Consider the following 27,707-nt stretch of genomic DNA (forward strand, 5'->3'; position numbering starts at 1 on the left):
GAGCGGAGACCCAATCAGTCCCCCTAGCCTAACATTTTCGTCCGCCTGTCAGACCTCACCCTCAACATTTCTCTTTTGAGGGTGTGAATGTGCTGTTTATCAAGGAATAAAAATACCTTGGTGTTTATCTGGACAGTAAATTAGACTGGTCCAAGAACGCTGTGTAAGAAGGGACAGAGCTGTCTACGTTCTGAGGAGGCTCCGCTCTTTCTACGTATGCAGAAAGATCCTACAGAAGTTCTATTAATCGGTGGTGGCCAGTGCCATCTTCACTGCTGTGTGCTGGGGCGGCAGGGCGACGCCAACAGGATTAACAAGCTCACCAGGAAGGCTGGTTCCGTCTTGGGGGTGGAGTTAGATTCAAGGGAGGTGGTCTTCAAGCGTAGGATACTCCTCAAACTGCAGAGCATCCTGGACAATACAGCTCACCCCGTCCATGACACACTGGTCAACCTGAGGAGCATCTTCAGCAACAGACTGGTTCCACCAAGATGCAGCACAGAATGCCACAGGAGATCCTTTTTCTCTGTGGCTATCAAACTGTACAACTCCTCCCCCTTCTGTCGTGGGGTAGACTGGCTTCCCCCCTCCTTCCTCCAATCTTTGCACATCCCCAATCCTGGACTTTACACTCGTCACTTTAATTTCATGTATTTTGTTGTGATATGACTGTTGGCAGACCAATTTCCCTCATGTGATAAATAAAGTTCTACCATATCGTATCCAACATATTCTCCTCAATTCTGCTACCTGCAACGTGATCCCACCACCAGTCATATCTTCCCGTCATGACAGGTTTCCGCGGAGACCACTCCCTCTGCAACTCCTTGCTTCACTCATCCCACCCAACCCGCCCCTTCTCTAAGTACTTTCCCCGCAACTGCAGGAGATGTAACAACTGTCCCTACGCACCTCTTCAAATCTCATCTACATGTAGTAGCTTCCTTTATGTCAGCAGAGACCCAATGACCTTTTAGCCAAATACTTGCATTCTGTCCAACAATGCATGATGAATCTTGCAGTTGCTAACTATTTTAATTCCCCTTCCATTATGTCCTTGGCCTCCTCCATTGTCAGAGTGAGGCCACCTGAATGTCACCTTACATTTAGTGTGGGGAGTTTACAGCCAAATGGTATGAACATTGTATTCTTCAACTTCCAAGGCAGGATCCAGGGAAGTGTTGAACAGAAACCTTGGAGTAGTTATGGAGTCATATACAATGTGGAAACAGGCCCTTCAGCACAACTTGCCCATGCCGATCACCATGCCTCATCTACACTAGTCCCACCAGTCTGCATTTGGCCCTTATCCCTTTATACCTATCCTATCCATGTTCCTGTCTAAATGTTTCTTAAACATTGCGATAGTGGGTGTGTATAGTTCTGTAAGATCATCCCTCATCCTCCTATGCTCCAAGGAATGCACCTACCCTGTTCAACCTCTCCCTATGAATGAATGAATGAATACGTTTATTATCATTGCACAATACTGTCCAATGAAATTCCATTACATCTCCTCCGGTTAAGAAAAATATACAAACACGACAACCATTAACACATATGTACACTTATTAATAAAATAATAAATAGGTATTTTAAAAGAATTTTAAAGAATTTGGCGGCATTTCTTGGAAATACATTTTGCTCAGCCCATGAGTCCTGGCTACATGGTTAATGTGTGCAGAGTTTTGAAATTCTGCTTTATGCAACTGTTTTAATCTCAGTTTGTAGATTGTGAAGCCACTGGAAGTAATTAAAACATATTTAAAAATTGTATATAACCTTTTCCTATCATGGTGAAACCAGTCATAGGATTATATGGAGTCCCTACAAAAATTCCAGTGACACCACAGTAATCTCAGCTGCAGCAAGGATAATAAAACTGCAAAGGCTCACAGCATCAAAACATCGGAACAATGTTTGGACTGTTTGGTAAGAATGTATGAAGAATATATCTGTAAAAACGTTGAACAAAGGACACATCAATTTAATTTTTATCGCAGTGTGAACTTTTGTTGGTGTTCTTTGCTCCACCAAACATTTAGTGGCAAAGTAAATAGACTATTGAAGGCAAGAAAATGAGTGTTAGTTTCTTTGTAGAGAAGTGTCTATAACGCTAAACATATTAGCTGCATAGATTAAAACTCCAGTGGTGTGAGAAGTGCAACTGGAAGTTTAGTTATCGTTTAGAGAGTCACCTAGCTAAAGTCAGTTTCAGAGGAGTCAGGTAGTGGATGTATAGTGTCTGTAGTTTTCCAATGTTTATTTCGGAACGTAGATATTATTGGCAATAGTGATATTTGTTGCCAATTGTGTTTCCCTGAGAAGGTAAGGTCATAGATAGTTTTGGTCAAGATGAAAAGCAACCTGGCAGGTGTCCCTTTCTGGTCAAATTTCCTGAATACGGCAAAGGGACTTCAAATGCTTATCACGGAGAGATATGGGTTATGTGCAGGCAGATAAGTGAAGGTCTTGACATGTGCTGAACCTGGGCTTCATTGTATTCATCTAGTAACCCGAACCTCATCCTAGCTCTGTGCCTGCAGGGATAATCTTATTCATCTAATGGACTTTGTGTGTTCTGTTGTGGGCCGATCGGCCTGTTCCTTATGCTTACTGTTCTTATTTAAAAGAGACAATTAAAACTCCCATTAGAAAGGAGCATTCCTGGAAGAGAAGTGGCAGTAAATTACATGGAAATCAAAAAAACAACTCCAGAGACTGGAAATTTGAAACACAAACAGGAACAGCTGGAGATGTTCACCGGGTCATGGAACATCTTTGATAAAGAAACATTTAACATTTCAAATCCCTGACCTTCAATTAGAACTCGTCCAGTTTTCCCCAATAACTGCAATAAATTAGATCTTGCTTTGTTTAAGGTGATAGGCTGTTGATGTAAAATTGCATTCTAGATTGGTAAAATGTACATAAAATATATTTTCTGTTAATTTTTCTCTTTCACTTTTGTAGGACTCATCATTTTATCCCAATTGCAACTTGGTGAGTCACAATATTACTGGCAAATGCAAAACCTCCTACTTCAATTGTCCATTTTCTTAGAATGTTGTAAATGGTTAAACAATAAACTCAGAATCTGCATGTTGGACAGGTATTTAAATATTTTTGGGAACATTTTAAAGCTGTACGTAGATATTTTTATTTCTATCATCAAAAAATAAGTGGCTATGTTGCACAAAAGTAAATTTCAGTAAGATTTTAGATTGTTGTGATAGATAAAAACAGGTTAAATAATGGTATTGATTTTGCTTTTAACTGCATAAATATTATACTGAAAATCTTTCTTCAACATTTATTTTGAAATATTCCATTTTAGGCAGTAATAACAAACTTGCCTGTTATTTCACAAACTGGGCACAGCATAGAACTGGGATTGGTCGTTACACGCCTGAGAACATTGATCCTTTTCTGTGCACCCATCTGATATATGCTTTTGCCAAGATGAATGATAATCACCAAATTATTACTGTCGAAGCAAATGATGAAACTCTTTACAAGCAATTTAACGATCTCAAACTGAGGTGCGTAAACATACTTTCCACACTAAAAGTTTAACTCATGGCTTTTTCCCTATATGAACCCTTCGGTATTTACATTATTCCACCTAAATCCTTTATCGTGTCTTCAAAGTAGGCATAAAAGTGCTTTATAATGTGCAACACGGTCGGTAACAACTTTTCCGACTCTCCAGAATGGATACTGATATTTATGCAAGAATTTAAAGAGTTGCCCAAAAATTATCTTAAACAGTGTCTCTTCACTGTTGATTTGCAAAAGTACAGATAAAATAATAAGCAGTGTTTTCTTTTGGGATGGTATGTATCATTATGGAGAAACTCAGAGGGTGAGGCAGCATCTATGGAGAGAAGGAATTGGCGACATTTCGTGTCGAGACCCTTCTTCAGACTGGATTTCTCCAGCATTTTTTGTCTACCTTTGATTTTACCAGCATCTGCAGTTCTTTCATAAAGAATGTATCATTATGGTGTACCGGTTCCTCTAAAAGGTTAAATGTAATTTTGATATCCAGCGAAGTCATCTTACATTTATTAAAGGTGGGCACTGGCATCTTTCTGTCTACAAAATAAGCACTGATAATAATCTTTGGAAAAGTTAGAAGTATGTCAATAAATCTGCTAATGATGTTTTAATTTACCAACTTTTTAGTAATATTATTGCTCATTAGAGAAGGTAGATCTGCATGATACAATTTCAGTTTTATGCAGATTAATCTAGAGGTGAACCTTCAAATTTTGAATTGAAAATAATTCAAGAGAAACCAACAATGAGTATGAGTTATTCAAAAAGTCTGCAAATATATTGTTTGATTTCATGTGCTGTTGGGATGAAAGCGGAAGGAGGCAGAGACTTGTTAATGCTCATTTTGATTTATAGATACAGCATGGAAACAGGCCCTTCAGCCCATCAAGCCAACCATGGATCACCCATTCGCACTAGTTCTGTGTTATCCCACTCCCTACAAACGGGACAATTTACAGAGTCCAATTGACCTACAAATTCCCACGTCTTTGGGATGCGGGGGGGGGGAATCGGAGCACCCAGAGGAAACCAACTTGGATACAGGGAGAACGTGCAAATTCTACACAGACAGCACCCGAGGTCAGGATCCAACCCGGGTCTCTGGCTCTGTGAGACAACACCGAAGATAGACACAAAATGCTGGAGTAACTAACTCAACGGGACAGGCAGCATCTCTGGATAGAAGGAATACGTGATAATTCTCGTCAAGACCCTTCTACAGACTGAAAGTCAGGGGAAAGGGAGTTACAGAGATAAGGAAGTGTAAACTATCAAAAGAGATGCAGATCCAGGAAAATGTAAAATAGACCATTGTTGGCCAGGAGAAGGTGACAACAAAGCGAACAGATGCAATGTAATCAATGTAGTCAGACTAGTCAGAGAACTGGGAAGGGGAAGGGATGGAGAGAGAGGGAAAGTAACGGTTGCGAAGTTAGAGAAGTGAATATCATATTGCTGGGGTGTAAACTTCCCAAACAAAATATGAGGTGCTGTTCCTCCAATTTACTCCAGCATGTTGTGTCTATCTTCGATGTAAACCTGCATCTGTAGTTCCTTCTTACACTGGGTCAACAGCTCTACCTGCTGTGCCGCTCATTTTCCCCCAACCAAAATGGTGGTTTGTTGATTCGACAATGGCCAAGTATATGTCACTTGAAGCACCAATACATTTCTGAACAAAAAATTCCCAACTTCACCACTGGAATAATTGGGATGATGCATTCAATTTCAGCTTCTCGGGAATGAAATCCAGTTGGGGAATAATGGAAGTAAATGAGGAAGGACTTCTCTCTGGCCCCTTTGCCTTGAAATTCTATAAAACTACACAACACAGCGGTTTCAGCCTCAAAATATATTATCGAAATAATTGAATATAGACTGGAATAAAATGCCATGATTTCACAAAAGATAATTCATTAAAGATGGAAGATCAGGTTTGAAGAAATATTCCCAGTTAATCTCCAATCCTAAACAATTGTCACCTTCGCTCCATAGATGCTGCTTCACCCGCTGAGATTCTTCAGCATTTTTGTCTACCTCATGTATAAGATGTCGGATATAACAGACGGACCTGTTGTCCCTTTCTTGGCTCGCACCATCTCCAAGGTAGTTTAGAGCCCCATCTTTCACGGTGCACCAGCGAGTCCTCCTTCTATGGAGAACATGGATAGGTGACATTGGGACCCTTTCCTCAGGCCGATTCATTCTGCTGTTACTCCAGCACTTTGTGCTGTTTCACTTAAAGCTAGGCATCAATGCTGCTGATCTGCAGCTGCGAGCCCTTCTTCAACAGTTCACAGGGCTGTTTTTGTGGCTCAAGTTGTCACCCCGGGGCCACCAATGTGCCCCCACCAACTCAATGCACTCGGTCACTGTTGGGCTCTGTCCCCTCTCACCTGCTGTTCCTTCCACTGGAGTATGTTATTGACTCCAGGTGAGAAGGAGGAGGTGGTGCGAGGAGGAGGCATGGGAGGGGTAATATTAGCGCGCTAGAGGTGTATTGTCGTTTCATTATCACATGACTTCTGTTGGTCCAGAAAATCAGATAATCCAGAAAGGCTCTGGAATCGAGGTTGCCGAAAAATCGTCGTTCAACCTGTATATAATTTTTTACCGCTGAAAGCAGCCTTCAAAGCTAAAATTATCTGAATCAAGTTAGTTGTTAAAGTTGCACCAAACATTATTTTATTTCTTGAAGGAATACCAAGTTGCAGACACTGCTGGCAATAGGAGGAGCGTCGTTTGGTTCTACACTGTAAGTACACATACATGCATATTAACAAACTATATCAATGTAACAATTGTCAAGTGATCACAATATTTCCCTGTAAAAGATGTTAAATGTATAAGACTAGAAAGACTGAAATCACCGAAGTATCTAGCTCGGTCAGAGGACTAGAGGTTCCGATAGTTTTAAAAACAGGAGTTCATTAATGTTTGCGGAAGACTAGGCTACTGCTATTTTTTTCTGACTTCATTGTCCAGTGCAAATTAACTTTTAACTCTTTTCTATCTTCCACCAAACTCTCACCAACTATTGTTCTCAGGGGTCCGAAGCACTTGCGAATGTGAATACTTCGGGTTATTGGGGGGGAGTTAAAACAAAAACTAATATATGTAACTATAAGCTGCAGCTGGGGCTATTTTATGCGGCTTCATATGATTTATTTAATTCCTTCCGAAATACTGCAGGGGAGGATGGATGCAATTAAAATCGAGATTACTGAATCTGGCATTGATTTCTCTTTTCCATGCTTTGTCTGAATGAACCAGGTATCTCAGGACAGATCTTGGGCTAATTTTAGAATCTTTTCAATTTATAGTTTTGGTATCATCTCATTTAGTCAACAATTTATTTAGATCTTCGAGTTGAGTACTAGTCAATTTAAAAGTATGTGTTTCTTATTTAACCAGCATTTATATCTCAAAAGATATGTATTAATCCATAGTCTGAGCTTTTTTTCAGTAAAATATGTAATTTTATTTAAATACTTGTATTTTCAAGTCAAACATGTCATCAACATAAGTTTGTTTACATTGTTACAATGTTGATGATTTAACTCAACAAATTCTTATTGTTAGCTTCTCCCGCTCTGGTTTCTCCCTCAGCTTTAATAGCATGGTGTCTACTCTGGCAAATAGACAAGGATTCATCAATTCTGTGATTATTTTTCTGAGGAAGCATAGGTTTGATGGGTTTGATCTGGACTGGGAGTTTCCAGGTACCACAGGAAATCCACCAGAAAATAAAGAACGTTTTACAGCATTGGTAACGGTAAATAAAACAATATTCCAATTAAATAATTTTAAATGAGCAGTGCTGCTTCACTATTGATTATGAATTGTTACAAACCTTCTGACAATGAGTGCCATTTTTAATTTAAACTAGACGACCCGTGGATCCGTTGGGTCCCCATTGTGACGCCAGTCAAGTACACACGTAAGAATGAGATCAAAATGGCGATCTGAAAATGGCGCCTGTCTTGGATTTGTTGGCACCAAGTAATGCATTTTGAAAAGTCATATTGTAGTAGGACAAAGAAGCATAGAAAATAGGTACAGGAGTAGGCCATTCAGCCCTTCGAGCCGGCACCGCCATTCAATATGATCATGGCTGATCATCCAGAATCAATACCCTGTTCCTGCTTTCTCCCCATATTCCTTGATTCCGTTAGCCCTATCTAACTCTCTCTTGAATACATCCAGTGAATTTGCATCCACTGCCTTCTGTGGCAGAGAATTCCACAGATTCACAACTGTCTGGGTGAATTTTTTTTTCTCATCACAATAGACAATAGGTGCAGGAGTAGGCCATTCGGCCCTTCAAGCCAGCACCGCCATTCAATGTGATCATGGCTGATCATCCACAATCAGTACCCCGTTCCTGCCTTCTCCCCATATCCCCTGACTCCAAGCTATCTTCTAGAGCCCTATCTAGCTCTCTCTTGAACATATCCAGAGAACCGGCCTCCACCACCCTCTGAGGCAGAGAATTCCACAGACTCACAACTCTCTGTGTGAAAAAGTGTTTCCCCATCTTCGTTCGAAATGGCTTACCCTTTATTCTTAAACTGTGGCCCCTGGTTCTGGACTCCCCCAACATCGGGAACATGCTTCCTGCCTCTAGCGTGTCCAAACCCTAAATAATCTTATATGTTTCAATAAGATACCCTCTCATCCTAAATTCCAGAACAAGCTCAACCGCTCCATTCTCTCAGCATATGACAGTCTCGCCACCTCGGGAATTAACCTTGTGAACCTACGCTTCCGTCCCTCAATAGCAAGAATGTCCTAAATGACCATCCCCTTATTCTTAAACTGTGACCACTGGTTCTGGACTTCCCCAACATGGAGAACGCTTTTTCCTGCATCTAGCTGTCCAATCCTGTAAGAATTTTATATGTGTCTATAAGATCCCGTCTCATCCTTCTTAATTCCAGTGAATATAAGCCTAGTCGATCCATTCTTTCATCATATGTCAGTTCCAGGAATTAACCTGGTGAACCTACGTTGCATTCTCTCAATAGCAAGAATGTCCTTCCTCAAATTGTGAGACCAAAACTGCACACAATACTCCAGGTGCGTTCTCACCAGGGCCCTGTACAACTGCAGTAGGACCTCCCTGCTCCTATACTCAAATCCTCTCGCTGTGAAGGCCAACATGCCATTAGCATTTTTCACTGACTGCTGTACCTGTATGCATACTTTCAGTGACTGATGTACAAGGACACTTAGGTCTCATTGCACCTCCCCTTTTCCTAATTTGGCACCATTCAGATTATAATCTGCCTTCTTGTTCTTGCCACCAAAGTGGGTAACCTCACATTTATCCATATTACACTGCATCTACTTTGCATCTGCCCACTCACCCAACCTATCCAAGTCACCCTGCATTAACACATTAACCCTAACACTATCCCTAATTTCCCTCGTTAATCACGGTTGAGCTGCCTTTCCTGTTTTATTTTAATGCTGAATTTGACCATATTATGGTCACTGTTGCTCTAGGGGCTTTGCACACAACAAGATTGCGAACTTCTTCTTCTTGCACATGGTGTGCACAGCCTAAAGTTGTAGGACAACTTGTTCTATTTGATTGTGCACACCGGGTTGATTGCATTTGTCGAAATAGGGCGGACCACGTGAAGGTTGCAATCTCCCACCCCAAGATTGCGAACTAATATTTCCTTATTACACAATACCCAGTCTAGGATGGCCTGCCCTCTAGTTGATTCCGCTACGTATTGGCTTTGAAAACCATTCCGTGCACACTCCAGGAAATCCTCCTCTTCAGTGTTGTTACCAATTTGGTTAGCCCAGTCTATATGTAGATTAGATTAAAGTCACCCATGATAACTGCTGTACCTTTGCCACATGCATCTAAAATTTCCTGTTTGATGCTATCCCCAACCACTATTGCTGTTTGGTGGTCTGTACACAACTTCAACAAGCATTTTCTGCCCTTGGCTATTTTGCAGTTCAACCCATCCAGATGTTATAGCATCCAAGCTCTCTCCTTACTATTGTATTAATCTCCTCTTTAACCAGCAATGCCACCCCACTTCCTCTTCCTTGCTGTCTATCTTTCTTGAATATTGAATACCCCTGCCTATTGAGCTCCCAGTCTTGGTCACTGTGGAGCCATGTCTCCGTTATCCCAACTATATCATATCCATTACCAACTAACTGCGCATTCATCCACCTTATTACAAATAAGCAACTGTACCCCCACTTTTCACCCAGAGAATTGTGAATCTGTGGAATTCTCTGCCTCAGAAGTTAGTGGAGGCCAATTCTCTGAATGCTTTCAAGAGAGAGTTAGATAGAGCTCTGAAAGATAGCGGAGTCAAGGGAGATGGGGAGAAGGCAGCAACAGGGTACTGATTGTGGATGATCAGCCATGATCACAGTGAATGGCGGTGCTGGCTCGAATGGGCCAAATGGCCTACTCCTGCATCTATTGTCTAAATGCTCCCCACATTAAGGCCCAAAACTTTCAGCTTGGTTTTTCTTTTCTCCCTTCTACCTTTTGCTTCTGCTGTCATTTTACAGCTCGATGTCTCCCTGCATTGATCCCCACCCCCTGCTGCCATATTAGTTTAAACGTGACCTTTCCTGCACTCTCTTTCCCGTTAACTACATGCATATGCTTCCACGTTGTTGACCTCACCCCCCCCCCCCCCCCCCCCCCCCCCTTACTATTTAGTTTAAACCCACCAGTGTAGCACTAACAAGCCTGCCTGCCAGGATGTTGGACATATAAAGTAAATGGGAAGACCTTAGGAGCGTTGGCAGAGGGATCTTGCGGTACAAGAACAGCCTGGAAAGTGGTGAAACAAGTGTATGGATAGTGAAGAAGATATTTGGTATGGTGGGTCAATAGAGGATGATACAAAGAAAGGTGGAGGGGCACCTAGTGGAGAGGAAGCAGTTAGTCTGCAGAAACTGGGCAAGTTGGAAGAATGGGCAAAGAACTGGCAGGTGGAATGCAACGTAGCAAGGTGTGTGGTCATGCACGTTAATAATAGGAATAAACGCGTGCACTGTTTTCTACATGGGGAGATTCGGAAATCAGAGGTGCAAGGGACTTGGATGTGATTCGTCCTTGATTATGTTGATGGCCTTGCTAAAGCAGTGTGAAGTGTAGATGGAGTCAATGGAAAGGAGGTTAGTTTGCGTGATGGTCTGGGCTGCGTCTACACTTCTCTGCGATTCCATGCGGTCTTGGATGGAGCTGTTCTCAAACCTTGCTGTGATACATCTTGATAAAATGCATTCTACAACGCATCTGTTGAAGTTGGTGAGAGTTGTTGGGGACATGCCGAACTTCCTAAGCCTTCTACAGAGGTAGAGGCATTGGTGTGCTGTCTTGGCCGTAGCTTCAATTTGGCTAGTCCAGGACAAGGTGATATTTACTCATCGGAACTTGAAGCTTTCAACCACCTCTACTTTGGTACTGTCAATGTATGTGTACCACTTTGCTTCCTGAAGTCAATCATAATCTCCTTTGTCTTACTCACATGGAGGGAAAGGAATTATCTTAACACCAGGTTATGAGGTTAGGCATAACAGTCAGCATTGAAGAGGTGTTATTTATATTCTGTACAATTCTGTGGTGCAAGGGTGGACACTGGTATGGTTGATGTTATAATGACATTGTTCCATAACATTTATAGAGTTTCATTATTATCAAACTAAATTTACGCTGAACAGTTTAAGGAGATTCCAAAATGATAGGTCAAAGATTGAGCAAATCACTGAGCTTTAATGGGGAATCATGGGAGGAATAGCTTTTGAAAGCAGGCATAGTTTAGGAAGGCAAAGCTTGGAGTTGGGTCTTCTAAGATATTTCTGGTTTACCTGCTGCGTGTCTGACCAGCTTTCTAACAATTTAAAGATTGCTGGAGGGTCAATAGAGTTGATGGTTGTCATCATTTTGACCTATCAAAAGCTAAGGATAATTTCCAAAATTTCTTCCTGTGTCCAATACTTCCCATCAGGTTTTAATTCTGGCCTTTACAGGACCGGTGATATAAGTAGGTTGCAATTTCTAAATGTTAAATGTTCCTCCACTGATTTCAGGAGACCTAATTTAAATGCTGTTGTTTTGAAAGTTTGTTTTTGTAAATGGATATGTATTGGATAAAAGTATGGTTATAATCTTGAAGTTAGTTATTTCTCCTGTCATCACAAAAAACGCCTGCTGAGATCATGGACCATAATATTGGTTATCTGTACCCCCAGGAAATAAAAGCTGCCTTTGTAAAGGAAGGAGAAACATCAGGAAAACATAGATTACTGATTGTGGCAACCGTGGCTGCTGCTAAAGGCACCATTGATACGAGTTATGAAGTGGCTAAAATTGCTGAGTAAGTACAATTTTTTAGGTGCAGATATTTTCATGCCGTACAGTTCTTTCTGTAATATCAAGCTAAGACCAAGGAACAAAACTGGGTTTTGTGACCCGGCGTGGGGGGGACAATGGACAATGAAGGACCCGGAGTGGGCGGACCGCCATGAAGGAGGGTGGAGGGGGAGGGGAGGTGAGAACATTATAGTTAGTGAATAGTTGATGACTAGGTTCATTTCATCTCTTTGCTGATGATCGAGATTAAGTCGAAGTAATAATTAGGTAAATGAGATTGAATTTGTTGAATTTGCACTTTCTCCCTGCAAGCGTGTGGGTTTCCTCCCACATACCAAAGACACATTGGCTTTGTAGGTTAACTTGTCTCTGTAAAATTGCCCCTAATGTGTAGGGAGTGGGTGAGCAAAGTGGGATAACAGAACTTGTGTAAATGGGTAGACAAAAATGCTGGAGAAACTCATCTGGTGAGGCAGCATCTATGGAGCGAAGGAAATAGGCGACGTTTCGGGTCGATACCCTTCTTCACACTGATGTAAGGGTGGGTGGGGGGGGGGGACGGGAAGAAGAAAGGAAGAGGCAGAGGCAGTGGACTGAGAGAGAGCTGGGAAGGGGAGGAGAAAGCAGGGACTATCTGAAATTGAAGAAGTCATTGTTCATATCACTGGGATGTAAACTGCCCAAGCGAAATATGAAGTGCTGCTCCTCCAATTTACGGTCTGGCCATGGAGGAGGCCCAGGATAGAAAGGTCGGATTCAGAATGGGAGGGGGAGTTGAAGTACTGAGCCACCGGGAGATCAGGTTGGTTATTGCGAACCGAGCGGAGGTATTGGGCGAAGCGATCGCCAAGTCTACTCTTGGTCTCACCGATGTAGAGCAGCTGACACCTAGAGCAGCGGATGCAATAGATGAGGTTGGAGTAGGTGCAGGTGAACCTCTACCGCACCTGGAAAGACTGCTTGGATCCTTAAATGGAGTCAAGGGGGGAGGTAATGCAACAAGTGTAGCATTTCCTGCTGTTGCAAAGGAAAGAGCCAGGAGAGGGGGTGGTTTGGGTGGGAAAGGATGAATTGACCAGGGAGTTACAGAGGGAGCGGTCTCTGTGGAAAGCCGACAGGGGATAAGATGGAAAGATGGTGGGATCCCATTCGTAGACAAAAAAGCTGGAGAAAATCAGCGGGTGAGGCAGCATCTATGGAGCGAAAGAATAGGCGACGTTTTGGGTTGAGACCCTTCTTCATACTCATGTCGGGGGGGGACGGGAAAAAGAAAGGAAGAGGAGGAGACAGTAGGCTATGGGAGAGCTGGGGAAGGAGGGAAAAAACAAGGACTGCCTGAAATTGGAGGGGGAGGGACAACGGAGGATCCGGCGAGGAGGGACCGCCGGGAAGGGGTAGGGGGAGAACATAAGGTAGCAATGTTACAACATTTTGACCTTGTATTTCCTCAACTTTTCAATTTTGGCATTGTAAACTACAAGTTTTTGCTCTTCAAACCACGCATGACATGCCTTTCTGCGCATTACTTTCCCATTAAGAATGTCCTGTAGATTCCATTTCTTAAGAAAAGAATATATTATTTAAATAGCCGAAGTATCCAAATAACAAACTAATCCCATTCACACAAGAATTCACAATATAACATGATTTTTAAATATCACTGTCATGAATTTATATGCCAGATGGAAGGAATTTAATGTTTAATTCCCGTAAATCTAGAAACATCCACTCAATATAATAAATTATTTTATTTTTTTTGCACAATATATGGGACTAAAACTGATATTTAGTATAAAAATATTGACTATGGATAGACAATAACACAAAATATAGGCGATTTAGATGCTCTTATGACATGATTGTCCAAAAAAAGCATTTAAATCATCTTGCGAGTGTTTTTTTCTGGAACGCGATCGATTGGAACGTTGGATTTGCAGTGAATTTGAACTTAATATCGGCAGGAAAAACACTGCCATTTCGTATGGGGCCAAAATAACATTTTCGCAACGTAAAATTAGATTAAAGCCATCCGAAGAAACAAGATTACATATAAAATAAACGACTTACCCTTTGTTTTGTCCCGTTCTTGCGATCTGTCACGTTGTAGGCGTTGAGGGCGTAAGAAGTCGCTTTTCATTTTAATCAATTTGTCTCGCTATTTGAAAAAAAAAATCGAGAACGGAAGACGGATCGATTTTTCTTCAGCAGATAGCAGACCGAGGAAATCCACCTCTGTCAGGCAGTAGAAAACTGGATTTTAATCCCGCCCCCCCCCTTAAAGGCGCCAAAGCCGCGCACACGGCCAGTGGCAGAACTGCAGCACTGCTGAAAGTAAATTCTGTAACATCGCTACATAGGGTGAACTTGCGCGTGGTGGGGGGTGGATTTGTAACTTTGTAAGTGCCCATCATGGGAGGTATGCAAGGAAAGACCTTTATGGGATTAACTGGATTTGTCTTTGCCTTTGTCAAATTAATTTCCTTGGTGAGTGTTGGGATGTCATTTAAACATTATTCTAACTGAGTTTTAGTCGAGTGGTTTTCTAGGCCATTTCTTCTTTCTAGGATGGTAGTGAACCAATTGAATTTTTACAACAAATGGTTGGTCTCATTGATGTAGCAATGTTACAAAATTTTGAGATTTTAAAAATCAAGTCTGTAATTTATCCCATCAGATAAAGCATAAAAATAAGTTTAATTTGACACCTAATTCACTTTCATATCTCAAGTATTTAAAAAGTTATGGCCATTTTCATACTGGGAAATGAGCATCTTGTTCCCTATTGATTTTCTATGGATATAACAAAAAAGCTGTGATCGTGAACAGTCAAAAGCCCATAACTTTCTTAAAAATTAAGAGAACTGAATGAAATTTTCAGTTATCATAGATTGAAGCATTCTGAAACAAATATAAAATAATCTTACTTGGATGACCTGAAATTAAAGCATATAATTAGTTAGTTACCTAATTGTAGCTAATTTCAGACTTCAATTACTAGATCTAAACATCTATCCATTTCTTAATAAATGATTAACATTTTTAAATAGCCTAAATGTCCAAATAATATTCACAAATAATTCACAATAAAACATGATTTTAAAATCTCATTTACATTAATTTATAGGCCAAATGGAAGGAATTTAGTGTTTAATTGCTGTAAATAAATGTCCATTTAAATCAGCTTTCCAGTGGGTCCCTGTGGAACGCGCTGGTTTAGAACGTTCACATTGCGGTAGATTTGTGCCCCAAATGCCGAGAAAAATACTGCGGGATATAATGGGCCCAAAATGAGCTACTCGCAATATTAAACTTTGTATAAAGGGATCTTTAGAAGCCCTTTTTAATGTAAAAATATACAACTTACCTTCTGTGGTTTGCTTTATGAGACCCTGCGGTTGCTGGCGGTCGCGGGTTTAGAGATTGATTTTTAAACTACTATAACTATTATTCAAGGCCTTTAAACCTAATAATAGCTTTTGCGACGGGGTCTTTCAGCGATTTTTCGTTAATAATTAACTAGGCTGAACATTTTCGATTGGAACAGCCTAGAGAAAATCGCATTTTAAACCCGCCCCCTCTAAACGGCGCCAAAATCGCGCACACCCGCAGCGACAGATTTTCAGCGACACTTCAGGTAGGCTTTGCAACATACCTAATTGATGATAGCTTTTAAATCCAGATTTAGGTAATTAAATGAATTGAAATTCCATAACCTTGCATGATTTGAAATTGTGCCATCAGTTCATTAGCCCGGGACTCGTCTAATATGGAAATGCATTTATTATGGAATTATTATTGAAAATTGTGTACATTTTGGGAATCTAGACTGCTGCCTTGAGCAAATGTTATATTACTTCCTTAAACAGCAACTGGGTTTCAACAACAAAGAGAGTTTATTCAAACTGATACATATTCAATTTATGCATTATTCTTTCTAGAGGCATGACTCATCCTACCCCAACTAGAGAGCAGTCCTGAACTATTATCAACCTCAATGGTGACCCTCGGACTACCTTTGATCTGACTTTAATGGCTTTACCTTGCACTAAACGTTATTCACTTATAACGTATCTATACAGTCAATGATTGTAGTCATTTATTGCCTTTCCGCTGACTGGATAGCATGCAAGAAAAGCTTTTCACTGCACCTCAGTACACGTGACGATAAACTAAACTGAACTGTTTATTTATCAGCTGGGGAAATAGGTGTTACATTTAATAATTATTTATTACATTTTCACTTTTTAGACAATTGGACTTTATGCATGTGATGTGTTATGATTACACCGGTGGCTGGAACACTTTCACTGGACACCATACTCCTTTGTTTGTTGGAAGCAAAGATCGTTTCGACTTTCTATTCTATAATACAGTATGTTTGCAAATTTTCATTGAGCCTATGCATGGCAGTAGCTTTATCACATTCTAGTACTGTGACTTTTTGACCCACCTTTCCAATAGCTTCAAAATATGCTTAATTTTTCTTGAACTCATTTGCAGAATTATACTGTTCATTATTATCAAAGCAAAGGTGCACCCGGAAATAAGTTGCTAATTGGAATAGCAACTTATGGACGAAGCTTTAAACTTACTACTAGTGATACAAAGGTTGGTGCTACAGCATCTGGTGCTGGACCGGAAGGCACAATAACGAAAGCAGCAGGTATCCTGGCAAATTATGAGGTGATTAAACGTGTGCATTAGTAGAACCAGTTTCCATCGAATCAAATCGGTAATAGTAAGTTATTTATTTTAAAGATAGACACATAAAGCTGGAGTAACTCAGTGGGTCAAACAGCATCTCTGGAGAATAGGAATAGATGACGTTTTTCGGGTCGAGACCCCACTTCAGACCCGAAACGTCACCTATTCATTTTCTCCAGAGATGCAGTCGGACTCGCTGAGTTACTCCAGCATTTTGTGTCTATCTTCGGTTGAAACCAGCATCAACAGTTCCTTCCTGGTTCTGGATGTTGGGGGAGTCCAGTAACACGGGTCACAATTTAAAAAAAGGGATAGGCCATTTCGGACTGAGATGAGGAAAAACGTTTTCACCCAGTGTTGTGAATCTGTGGAATTCTCAGCCACAGGAGGCAGTGGAGGCCGATTCACTGCATGTTTTCAAGAAAGTTAGATTTAGCTCTTCGGGAATCAAGGGATTTGGGGAAAATGCAGGAATGGGGTACTGATTTTGGATGATCAGCCATGACCATATTGAAGTGGCTCGAAGGGCCAAATGGCCTACTCCTGCACCTATTTTTTCTGTTACACTACACAAGTTATTTATTTTATCTGGGTTTAAGTGCAAATTTGTGATGCATGCTACCGTTTCACATTTTTCACTGGCTTGTGAGTGGCCTCAACCCGAGTGAGACCTTTTGACTAATTTGTTTTACCGAACGCTTCCCCTTCTAAATCGCTAAATCGCTTGTCACAAACTCTCGTCTCCCATCACCATTGAAAATCCTGTAATCTCTAACTGTGATAGATAATTGTAGCACCCTATAGACCTCATTATTGCCACTGATTCCTGGCAGCCAAACCTCGCACCAAACCCCCACCTCACATGCCCAATTCACAATCTTGTTTTCCCAGCTCACTGCCCGTCTGGCATTTCTACCCCTGTTCGGGGGGTATCGCCTCAGCGCAGAGGGAGAAGAGGAGGGAAGAGACTGGAGACCTAAGACTTTTGCCTCCATCACAGTGAGGAGATGTTGGGTGGACTCACTGTGGTGGATGTTAATATGTGTTTATTGTTGTTTTTTATTGTATTGTATTGTATGTATGACTGCTTCAATTTCGTTCAGACTTCGGTCTGAATGACAATAAAAGGTAATCTAATCTAAAAAAAAAAAAATCTAAGTTCCCAGGGTCCAGCCATTCAAGACCAGGAATAGCTGTTAGATTATGTGCGATCAACATTGGAGGAGTACACAATAGAAAGGATATGGTACACTCCTAAAAAAAACATAAAGTAAATCCACAACTACTGGTCAGCATGGGGCTGCTGGTCCAAGTTGCCCGTTTCCATGCTGTGTGATTCAAATGAATTTTGATAAACATCTTTGGATCATGTCCAGCCACAGGTGAGGTCCCGGAAGACTAAAGAGTTGCTGGTGTTGTTCCTTTGTCGAAGAAGGGCAGTGGATATAATCCAGGAAATTATAGGCTGGTGAGCCTCATGCCGGGGGCAAGAAGCTGTTGAGGAGGATTATTTAGGATAGGATTTGCTTGTATTTGGAAGAGAATGGAATTATTAGGGACAGTTGACATTTTATAAACCTCTATAACATCACTTCTCAGCCTCCTATGCTCCAGGAAAATAGACAGTGTGTCCAGCCTCCCTTTATAACTCAAACCCTCCAGATCTGGTAATACCCTTGTAAGTCTTTTTTAGTACCCTTTCCATTTCAGTAACATCCTTCCTATATCAGGGTGACCAATACTGTAATGACCTGAAGTTTAACCAAAGAAACAAGAAAAGCTTTGAAGAAGGGTTTCGGCCCGAAACGTCGCCTATTTCCTTCGCTCCATAGATGCTGCTGCACCCGCTGAGTTCCTCCAGCAATTTTGTGTACCCAAGCTTTAATAAATTTACAGTATAGAAGAACTGAATTAGGTGAATATGTCCTCCGACAAAAATACCTCTGCAGCCTGGCTGGTCTTCATATTGTTGACTATTTGTGGTCCTCATGTCCCACATGTAACATTACCAGAAAAATATAATGCCAATCACCTCTTCAATTAATAAAGCAGTGGCTCTAACAACACATTCCATATTAATGTCTTGACAAAATATGCCAACAATGCACCATCTTTCTCCTCAACAGGTATGCGACTTTTTGAATGGAGCAGAAAAACATTTGATTGCAGATCAGAAGGTTCCGTATGCAGTCAAAGGAGATGTATGGTTGGGCTATATTGACAAAGACAGTATTACTGCCAAAGTAAATCATTTATTATAAAACTATTTAAATTATATATTTGTATTCATTATAGAAAATATCTTTAATTTGTTGATGATTCAGGTATTCACTGATTTTGAAAATACTTTTGAATAGTACAGGTGCACAACCTTTTATCCGAAAGCCTTGGGACCAGACACTTTTCGTAATTCGGAATTTTTCAGCTTTCGGAATGGAAGATTTCTAGCGTAGATTTTAACGGCTGGCTCAGTGGTAGAGTGCTCGGCTCATATCCGCAAGGTCTCGATCCCGGCAGTTACTCGATCGCTAGTTTGAGTCTTCAATGTAGTTTTTTCTTGCAGAATAGGAGAGAATAGGGAGGGTTAGGCTGGGATCATTCTCTGCGAGATGATCTTAGTGCAGGAGACAAGTGTAGGAGAGGTGTACTGACTGTGTGGGCAGAACTTTGGAAGTGATTGCCCACCATTCTCAAAAGCCGCTGTGTCTCCCTGTCCCTCCAACTCCAGAGGAATCCGCTCCCCGATGGGCCGCTATGGCAACAAGTGGCAGTTCGCCCACAGCCCGAGCTGCGCCACCCCAAGAACACGACGTACCTTGCACACCATCAGCTTCTGCCCCTACGGGGAGCGTGTTCCTCTGGAGTTGGAGCGGGGCTGGGCTGGAGTTGCAGATCTGGGATCTCCGTGCTTGCAGTGGGCCTGGGGGTCGGTGTCCCGATGAGGGGGCGCAGCTCATGCTGTGGGCGAACTGCCACTTGTCGCCGTAGCGGCCCATCGGGGAGCGGCTTCTGGTGGTCCTGACGTCTCTCAGCTCCTGTCCAGGGGGGTGGCCGGATATGTCAGGACCAACAGGAACCCGCTCCCCGATGGGCCGCTACAGCGACAAATGGCAGTTCGCCCACAGCCCGAGCTGCGCCCCCTCATCCGCAACCCGGGTTCCCCTGGAGTTGGAGCGGGGCTGGGCTAGAGTTGCTGCTGGCTGTGAGTCTCTGGGATCTCCGTGCTTGCAGTCGGTGTCCCGTTGGTCCTGACGTCTCCGGCCACCCCCCTGGACAGGAGCTGAGACTGGGAACTGTACTGCCCTTGCCCCCTCCCTCTGCAACTGCAAACAACCCCACTCTCCTGCAAGGGCGGTACAGTTCCCAGTCTCAGCTCCTGTACAGGGGGGTGGCCGGAGATGTCACAGCCCGAGCTGCGCCCCCTCATCCGCAACCCCAAGAACAAGACGTACCTTGCATACCATCAGCTTCTGTCCCTACGGAGAGCGTGTTCCTCTGGAGTTGGAACGGGGCTGGGCTGCTGCTGGCTGTGGGTCTCTGGGATCTCAGTGCTTGCAGTGGGCCTGGGGGTCGATGTCCCATTGGTCCTGATGTCTCCGGTGACTGGCACTGACCTGCTGGCATCGCCGACGTGAAGACAGTGCAAAGCCCCCGTGCCGGTGCAATGGGCGGGGAGCTGGAGAGGGGAGGGAAGGGGTCACACACATGGCCAGGAAGCAGAGGGGTGTAGGTGGGGTGAAACTGAAGGGAGCGACAATCTGCTGCTGCCTGCCCGCTGAGTTAAAAATTTCCCACGCAAGACTCACGATACACTGTGTATCGTGAGTCTACCGTGGGAACGTTTTAACTCAGCGGGCAGGCAGCAGCAGATTGTCAATTATTAACCCTCCCGCGCAATATACCCTCACCTTCTATTTTATGAATGGGGATTTAGTTCCCCTTTCATCGAGGACCGACCGGAGGTTCCGCTGTCACCTCTGCGTGCCGCCCTCGGTGAACGTCTTCAAGGACCTTTCTTCAAGGACCGAAAAAATGTCCGCTATTCGGAGCTTTTCATTATTTGGAATTTCGGATAAAAGGTTGTGCACCTGTACTGACAAGATGTTAGTGCGTAGGCAAGTGACAAATGCGTTGCCTGGTGTAGGCAAAGATGATCCAGAGCAGAGAGTCTAAAATTGAATTCCTGTGTGTTGTAACTTCTTCTAAGGCAGCCCTCAGGATCAAGGCCAACCTGCATACTGTCTCTGACTGGTGAGGCCCCTGGGAATCGCAGGCTCTTCTTCAGATGGGGCAGTAGGAGCCTGATTGGGTGTGTGGGTACTTTATAGCAACATACAAACGGAAACGGGCCCTTTGTCCCAACTCATCCATGTCAACTGAGATGCCCCATCTAATATATTCCCATTTTACCACATTTGGGCCATATTTCTGTAATCATTTCCTACCTGTCCAATTATCTTTTAAAATTGGTTTAGTACCTGCCTCACTGACCTCTGGCAGCTTGTTCAATATACCTACCAGCCTCTAAGTGAAACATTTGCCCCTCAGGTTCCAATTAAAGCGTTCCAAGGAATAAAGTCCCAGCTTGCCCAATCTGGCCTGATAGCTCAGGCCCTTGAGTCCTGGCAACATCCTCATAAATGTTCTCTGCACTGTTTCCAGCTTAGTGATATCCTTAGTGAAGAGTAAGGTGACGTGCCTCAATGACTATCGACCATTGGCACTAACGCCGGTGGTGATGAAGTGCTTTGAGAGGTTGATCATGGAGCAAATCAACTCCTACCTTGACAAAAACTTGGACCCACTGCAGTTCGCTTACTGCCACAACAGATCAACGATGGATGCGATCTCGCTGGCCCTCCACTCGGCTCTGGAGCACTTGGACAACAACTCATATGTCAGGCTGTTATTCATCGATTACAGCTCGGCATTTAACACAATCATCCCCTTCAAGCTGGTTACCAAACTCGCAGAACTGGGTCTCTGCGCATCCCTCTGCAATTGGATCCTCGACTTCCTCATTCAAAGACCACAGTCTGTTCGTATTGGTGGAAATGTGTCAGCCTCGATAACAATCAGCACGAGAGCACCTCAAGGCTGCGTGCTCAGCCCCCTGCTGTACTCCCTCTATACTCATGACTGCGTAGCCGGTCACAGTGCGAACTCGATCATCAAGTACGCTGACGACACCACTGTTGTGGGACGTATCACTGATGGGGACGAGTCAGAGTATAGAAGAGAGATCGAGCAACTGTCCATATGGTGCCAGCACAATAACCTGGCCCTCAACACCAGCAAAACCAAGGAACTGATTGTGGACTTTGGAAGGAGTAGGATGGGGACCCACAGCCCCGTTTATATCAACGGGTCGATGGTTGAAAGGGTCAAGAGCTTCAAATTCCTGGGCGTGCACATCTCTGAAGATCTTTCCTGGTCCGTGAACACTAATACAATCATCAAGAAAGCTCATCAGCGCCTCTACTTCCTGAGAAGATTACGGAGAGTCGGTTTGTCAAGGAGGAATCTCTAACTTCTACAGGTGCACAGTAGAGAGCATGCTGACCGGTTGCACCATGGCTTGGTACGGCAACTTGAGCGCCCTGGAGAGGAAAAGACTACAAAAAGTAGTAAACACTGCCCAGTCCATCATCTGCTCTGACCTTCCTTCCATCGAGGGGATTTATCGCAGTCGCTGCCTCAAAAAGGCTGGCAGTATCATCAAAGACCCACACCATCCTGGCCACACACTCATCTCCCTGCTACCTTCAGGTAGAAGGTACAGGAGCCTGAAGACTGCACCAACCAGGTTCAGGAATTGCTACTTCCCCACAGCCATCAGGCTATTAAACCTGGCTCGGACAAAACTTTGATTATTAATAACCAATTATCTGTCATTTGCACTTTATCGTTTTATCAAGTCAAGTCAAGTTTATTTGTCACATACACATACGAGATGTGCAGTGAAATGAAAGCGGCAATGCTCGCGGACTTTTGTGCAAAAGACAAATAACCAAACAACCAAACAAACTATAAACACAATCATAACACACATATTCTTTGACATAATAAATAATGGAAGGAAAAACGTTCAGTAGAGTTAGTCCCTGGTGAGATAGGCGTTTACAGTCCGATTGGCCTCTGGGAAGAAACTCCTTCTCAACCTCTCCGTTCTCACCGCATGGCAACGGAGGCGTTTGCCTGACCGTAGCAGCTGGAACAGTCCGTTGCAGGGGTGGAAGGGGTCTCTCATGATATTGTTGGCTCTGGAGTTGCACCTCCTGATGTATAGTTCCTGCAGGGGGGCAAGTGAAGTTCCCATAGTGCGTTCGGCCGAACGCACTACTCTCTGCAGAACCTTCTTGTCCTTGGCAGAGCAACTCCCAAACCAGATGGTAATGTTGCCGGACAAGATGCTTTCCACCGCCGCTGCGTAGAAGCACTGGAGGATCCTCGGAGACACTCTGAATTTCCTCAATTGCCTGAGGTGGTAAAGGTGCTGCCTTGCCTTACTCACGAGTGCTGAGGTGTGTGATGCCCATGTCATATCCACGGAGATGTGGACTCCCAGATATTTAAAACAGTTCACCCTATCCACAGGATCCCCATTTATCCTCAATGGAGTACGTCCTCGGATGATGTGCCCTCCTAAAGTCCATGATCAGCTCCTTCGTTTTTTTGATATTCAAGAGGAGGCTGTTATCCTGGCACCAGAGTGCTAGACCAGCCACCTCCTCCCGGTAGGCCTTCTCGTCGTTGTCTGAGATCAGGCCCACCACCACAGTGTCATCAGCAAACTTAATTAATGAGTTGGAGCTGAACCTAGCCACACAGTCATGTGTGTACAGGGAGTACAATAGGGGGCTGAGGACGCAACCCTGGGGCGATCCTGTGCTCAGGGTGAGGGACTTCGATGTATTCCCTCCCATCTTGACTACCTGGGGCCTGGCGGTGAGAAAGTCCAGGACCCAGGCACACAGGGAGGTGTTGAGCCCCAATTCCATTAGCTTCCCGGCCAGTCTGGTGGGGACTATCGTGTTGAAGGCTGAACTGTAGTCTATGAACAGCATCCTCACGTAGCCCCCCTTCTGGCTGTCCAGATGGGAGAGAGCGGTGTGCAAGACCTGGGAGACCGCATCGTCCGTGGATCTGTTCGGACGGTATGCGAACTGCAACGGGTCCATGTTCCGAGGGAGGAATGCGCAAATGTGTTTCTTCACCAGCCTCTCAAAGCATTTCATGACTACTGAGATAAGGGCCACCGGACGGTAGTCATTCAGACAGGCTGGGGAGGCATTTTTTGGTACCGGTACAATGATGGATTTTTTGAAGCAGGCAGGGACCACGGACTTGTCCAGGGAGAGGTTGAATAATGTAGTGAGCACTGGAGCTAGCTGCGTAGCACAGGACTTGAGTACTCGCCCCGAGATGCCATCGGGGCCTGCAGATTTTCTCGTGTTCACCCGTGTCAGAGCCCTCCTCACGTCGTGCTCGGACAGCGAGAATGTGTGCACATTCCTCCCTTCATCTTCGGTAGCCAGCCCGCTGGCGGTATTGTCGATAGTCGGCAGACCTGGAGTGGTGTTGCCCCTCTTGAAACGAGCGTAAAAGGAGTTCAGGTCATCAGCTAGGGAGGTGCCGGCACTTGCGGATGAGGGAGGGGTGCTCCGGTAGTTGGTTACAATCCGTAGCCCCTGCCACAGGCTTCTGGTGTCCTGCTGCTCCATCTGTAACTCCATCTTGTCTCTGTACCTTCTCTTTGCGTCCTTCACCGCCCTTCGCAGTCGGTAGGACTCTGCCTTGTAGACGTCCATGTTTCCTGATGCCAGGCCCGAGTTGTAGGCAGCGGTGCGAGCATTCAGGGCCACACGAACAGACCTGTCTACCCAGGGTTTTTGGTTCGGAAAGGTGCTTACCCTTACCGTGGGGACGATGTTGTCGGTTACTGTTGCGATGAAGTCCATGACTGCTTCCGCGAACTCACTGACGTCACTGGAACTTGCTTCGAACATATTCCAGTCGACATCACTCAGTGCATCTTGCAGCATGGTCTCTGACTGGTCGGACCACCGCTTTACGTCCCTCGTCTCTACCGCTTCCCGAACTATCCTCTGTTTATACTCCGGCAACAGGAAAATGGCAGCGTGGTCAGATTTTCCTAGGGGAGGGAGTGAAACGGCCTTGTAGCCTTTCCTGAACGGTGTGTAGCAGTGGTCCAAAGTTCTCTCCCCCCTGGTGGCACACGTGATGTGTTGGTAGAAGTTCGGCATGACCTTCTTGAGATTTGATTTATTAAAATCTCCAGCCACCACCATAGCCGCATCCGGGTACTTGTTTTGATGTCGACATAGCACATCGTGTAGGGCCGATAGTGCCACGTCGGTGTCCGCCTGCGGTGGAATGTAGACGGCAGTGACGATCACTGAGCCAAACTCCCAGGGAAGGTAGAATGGGCGGCATGAGATCGTCAGGTGCTCCAGGTCCGGCGAGCAGGAACGGGTAAGCATCTTGATATTTCCAGGGTTGCACCAGTTGTTATTGGTCATGAAGCAGACTCCTCCACCCTTGGATTTCCCAGATGCTTCTGTTCTGTCAGCACGGTGGACAGTGAAGGTCTCGGTTGGGCAGATCACCTGATCCGGAATCAGCGAGGTCAGCCATGTTTCAGTCAGGCAGAGGATGTTGCAGTCCCTTATGTCCCGCTGGAATATGACCCTTATTTATTCATGTGTGTATATATTTATATTATAGTGTATGGACACATTGATCTGTTTTGTAGTAAATGCCTACTATGTTCTGTGTGCAAAGCAAGAATTTCATTGTCCTATCAGGGACACATGACAATAAACTAACTTGAACTTCCTGTAACTAGGTGAGCAAAACTGAGAAAAATACTCCAAATGAGGCCTCATCAATGTCTTGTACAACTGATGCCAGGCCTCATCAATGTCTTGTACAACTGATGCCAAACATCCTGCAGTTCACTCACCAAACAAAGATGGGAGTTGAGGACACCATCATCCACCTGCTCCATCGTTCCAATGCTCACCTGGATAAGCCGGGAAGCATGTTTTTTTACTTCTCCAGTGATTTTAACACCATCCGGCATAGGGAGCCTATGCTAGGGAGCAAACTGACGAAGATGCGGGTGGATGCTCCATTGGTGTCCTGGATCACCAATTACCTGACTGGACGACCACAATATGTCAGGCTACAGAACTGTGTCTCGGACATGGTAGTGAACAACGCAGGGGCCCCACAGGGGACAGTTCTCTTTCCCTTCCTGTTCACAATCTACACGTCTGACCAGATATAACTGACTCCTGCCACCTGCAGAGGTTTTCAGATGACATTTCAATTGTGGGCTGTATCAGTGAGGGGAGGGAAGCTGAATACAGAGGTGTAGTCAATTAATTTGTTGAGTGGTGTGGGCTAAATCACCTGCAGAACAACACCAACAAGACTAAGACGGTAATGGTGGATTTTAGGAAGGGAGGAACACTCCTGTCCCGTCTCCATCAATGGTGTGGATGTGCAGTTTATCAGGGAGTCCAAATACCTTGTAGTGTACCTGGACAGTAAATTGGCTGGTCCAGGAACTCTGAGGTCCTATCCAAGAAGGGACAGAGCCGGCTGTACTTTTTGAGACGGCTCCTCTCTTTCAACGTCTGCAGTAACATGCTGCAGATGTTCTACCAATCGGTGGTAGCCAGTGCCATCCTCTTCGCTGCCGTGTGCTGGGGCAGCAGGGCAATAGGATCATCAGGAAGGGTGGCCCCGTCCTGGTTGTGGGGTTGGATTCACGGGAGGTGGTCTTGGAGGGGAGGATGCTCCTCAAACTCCATGACACACTGGTCAACCTGAGGATTACCTTCATCTAAAGAATGGTTCCACCAAGATGCAGGACAGAATGCCACATGAGATCCTTCTTCCTTGTAGCTATCAAACTGTACAACTCCTGCCCCTTTTGTCATGGGGTAGACTGAGACAGCCTTCCTCCCCCCCCCCCCCCTAATCTTTGCACATTCCTAATCCTTTCCACTCGTCACTTTAATTTCATGAATTGTGTTTTTATGACTGTTGGCAGATTAATTTCTCTCCTGAGATAAATGAAGTTCTATCGTATTGTAAATATCCCAACTTCTGTACTCAGCACACTGACAGATGAAGGCCCATGTACTAAAAGCTTTCTTTACTACCCTGTCTACCTGTGCCGCCACGTTGAGAGCGATATGTGCCTGTACTCCTATATCCATCTGCTCCACAACACCCACCTGGGCCTTTACATTCACTGTGAAAGTACTGCCCTGGTTTGACTTTAACCATTGAAGTTCTGTAAAGCAGGAGGATTTTGATGTTTACCACAGCTATTTACATTAGGCTGGTGGGTTGGTCTTTCATCTACTCCCAATGTATGAACTTGAAGTATTTTGCTAAGCCAAATGCTTCTTTGGGATACATTGTGTAAATCTATCTTAATCAGGCCAGATAAAGAAATTACGTGTTCGTGCCCCACCAAACTCATCTCCACATACCTTGACTCCATCCTATCCCCCTTGGTCAAATCCCTCCCCACCTATGTTCTAGACACCTCAGACACTCTCCGCTGCCTCCACGCATTCCACTCTCTGGGCCCTCACCCCCTCATCTTCACCATGGATGTCCGGTCACTCTACACCTCCATCCCCCACCAGGATGGCCTCGGAGCCCTCCGGTTCTTCCTCGACCAGAGGAGCAACCTATACCCAGCCACTGACACTCTCCTCCGCTTAGCGGAGTTGGTCCTCACCCTCAACAACTTTACATTTGACTCCTCCCATTTCCTCCAAACACAAGGCGTAGCTATGGGCACACGCATGGGCCCCAGCTACGCCTGCCTCTTTGTCGGGTACGTTGAACAATCCTTGTTCGAGACGTACCAGGGCCCCATCCCCGACCTCTACCTCCGTTACATTGACGACTGCTTTGGGGCCACCTCCTGCACCTACACACAACTGACTGACTTCATCCACTTCACCACTAACTTCCATCCGGCACTCCAATACACCTGGACGATTTCCGACACTTCCCTACCATTCCT

General features: G+C 44.3%; 1 protein-coding gene across 1 annotated transcript in view; it reads left to right on the forward strand.

Moving 5' to 3' along the window:
- The first annotated feature begins 216 nt into the window (after nucleotides 1-216).
- The window catches only part of LOC116986650 (chitinase-3-like protein 1), a 33,152-nt gene continuing 5,661 nt past the window's right edge, over nucleotides 217-27,707 (forward strand). The window contains exons 1-8 of the mRNA XM_033042223.1: nucleotides 217-382; nucleotides 3,326-3,542; nucleotides 6,260-6,316; nucleotides 7,171-7,336; nucleotides 11,806-11,930; nucleotides 16,175-16,298; nucleotides 16,427-16,609; nucleotides 18,757-18,873. Coding sequence (XP_032898114.1) covers nucleotides 217-382; nucleotides 3,326-3,542; nucleotides 6,260-6,316; nucleotides 7,171-7,336; nucleotides 11,806-11,930; nucleotides 16,175-16,298; nucleotides 16,427-16,609; nucleotides 18,757-18,873 — 1,155 coding nt within the window. The remainder of the gene's footprint in view (nucleotides 383-3,325; nucleotides 3,543-6,259; nucleotides 6,317-7,170; nucleotides 7,337-11,805; nucleotides 11,931-16,174; nucleotides 16,299-16,426; nucleotides 16,610-18,756; nucleotides 18,874-27,707) is intronic.

This window comes from Amblyraja radiata, chromosome 24 (genome assembly GCF_010909765.2).
Source record: "Amblyraja radiata isolate CabotCenter1 chromosome 24, sAmbRad1.1.pri, whole genome shotgun sequence".
NCBI lineage: Eukaryota > Metazoa > Chordata > Chondrichthyes > Rajiformes > Rajidae > Amblyraja > Amblyraja radiata.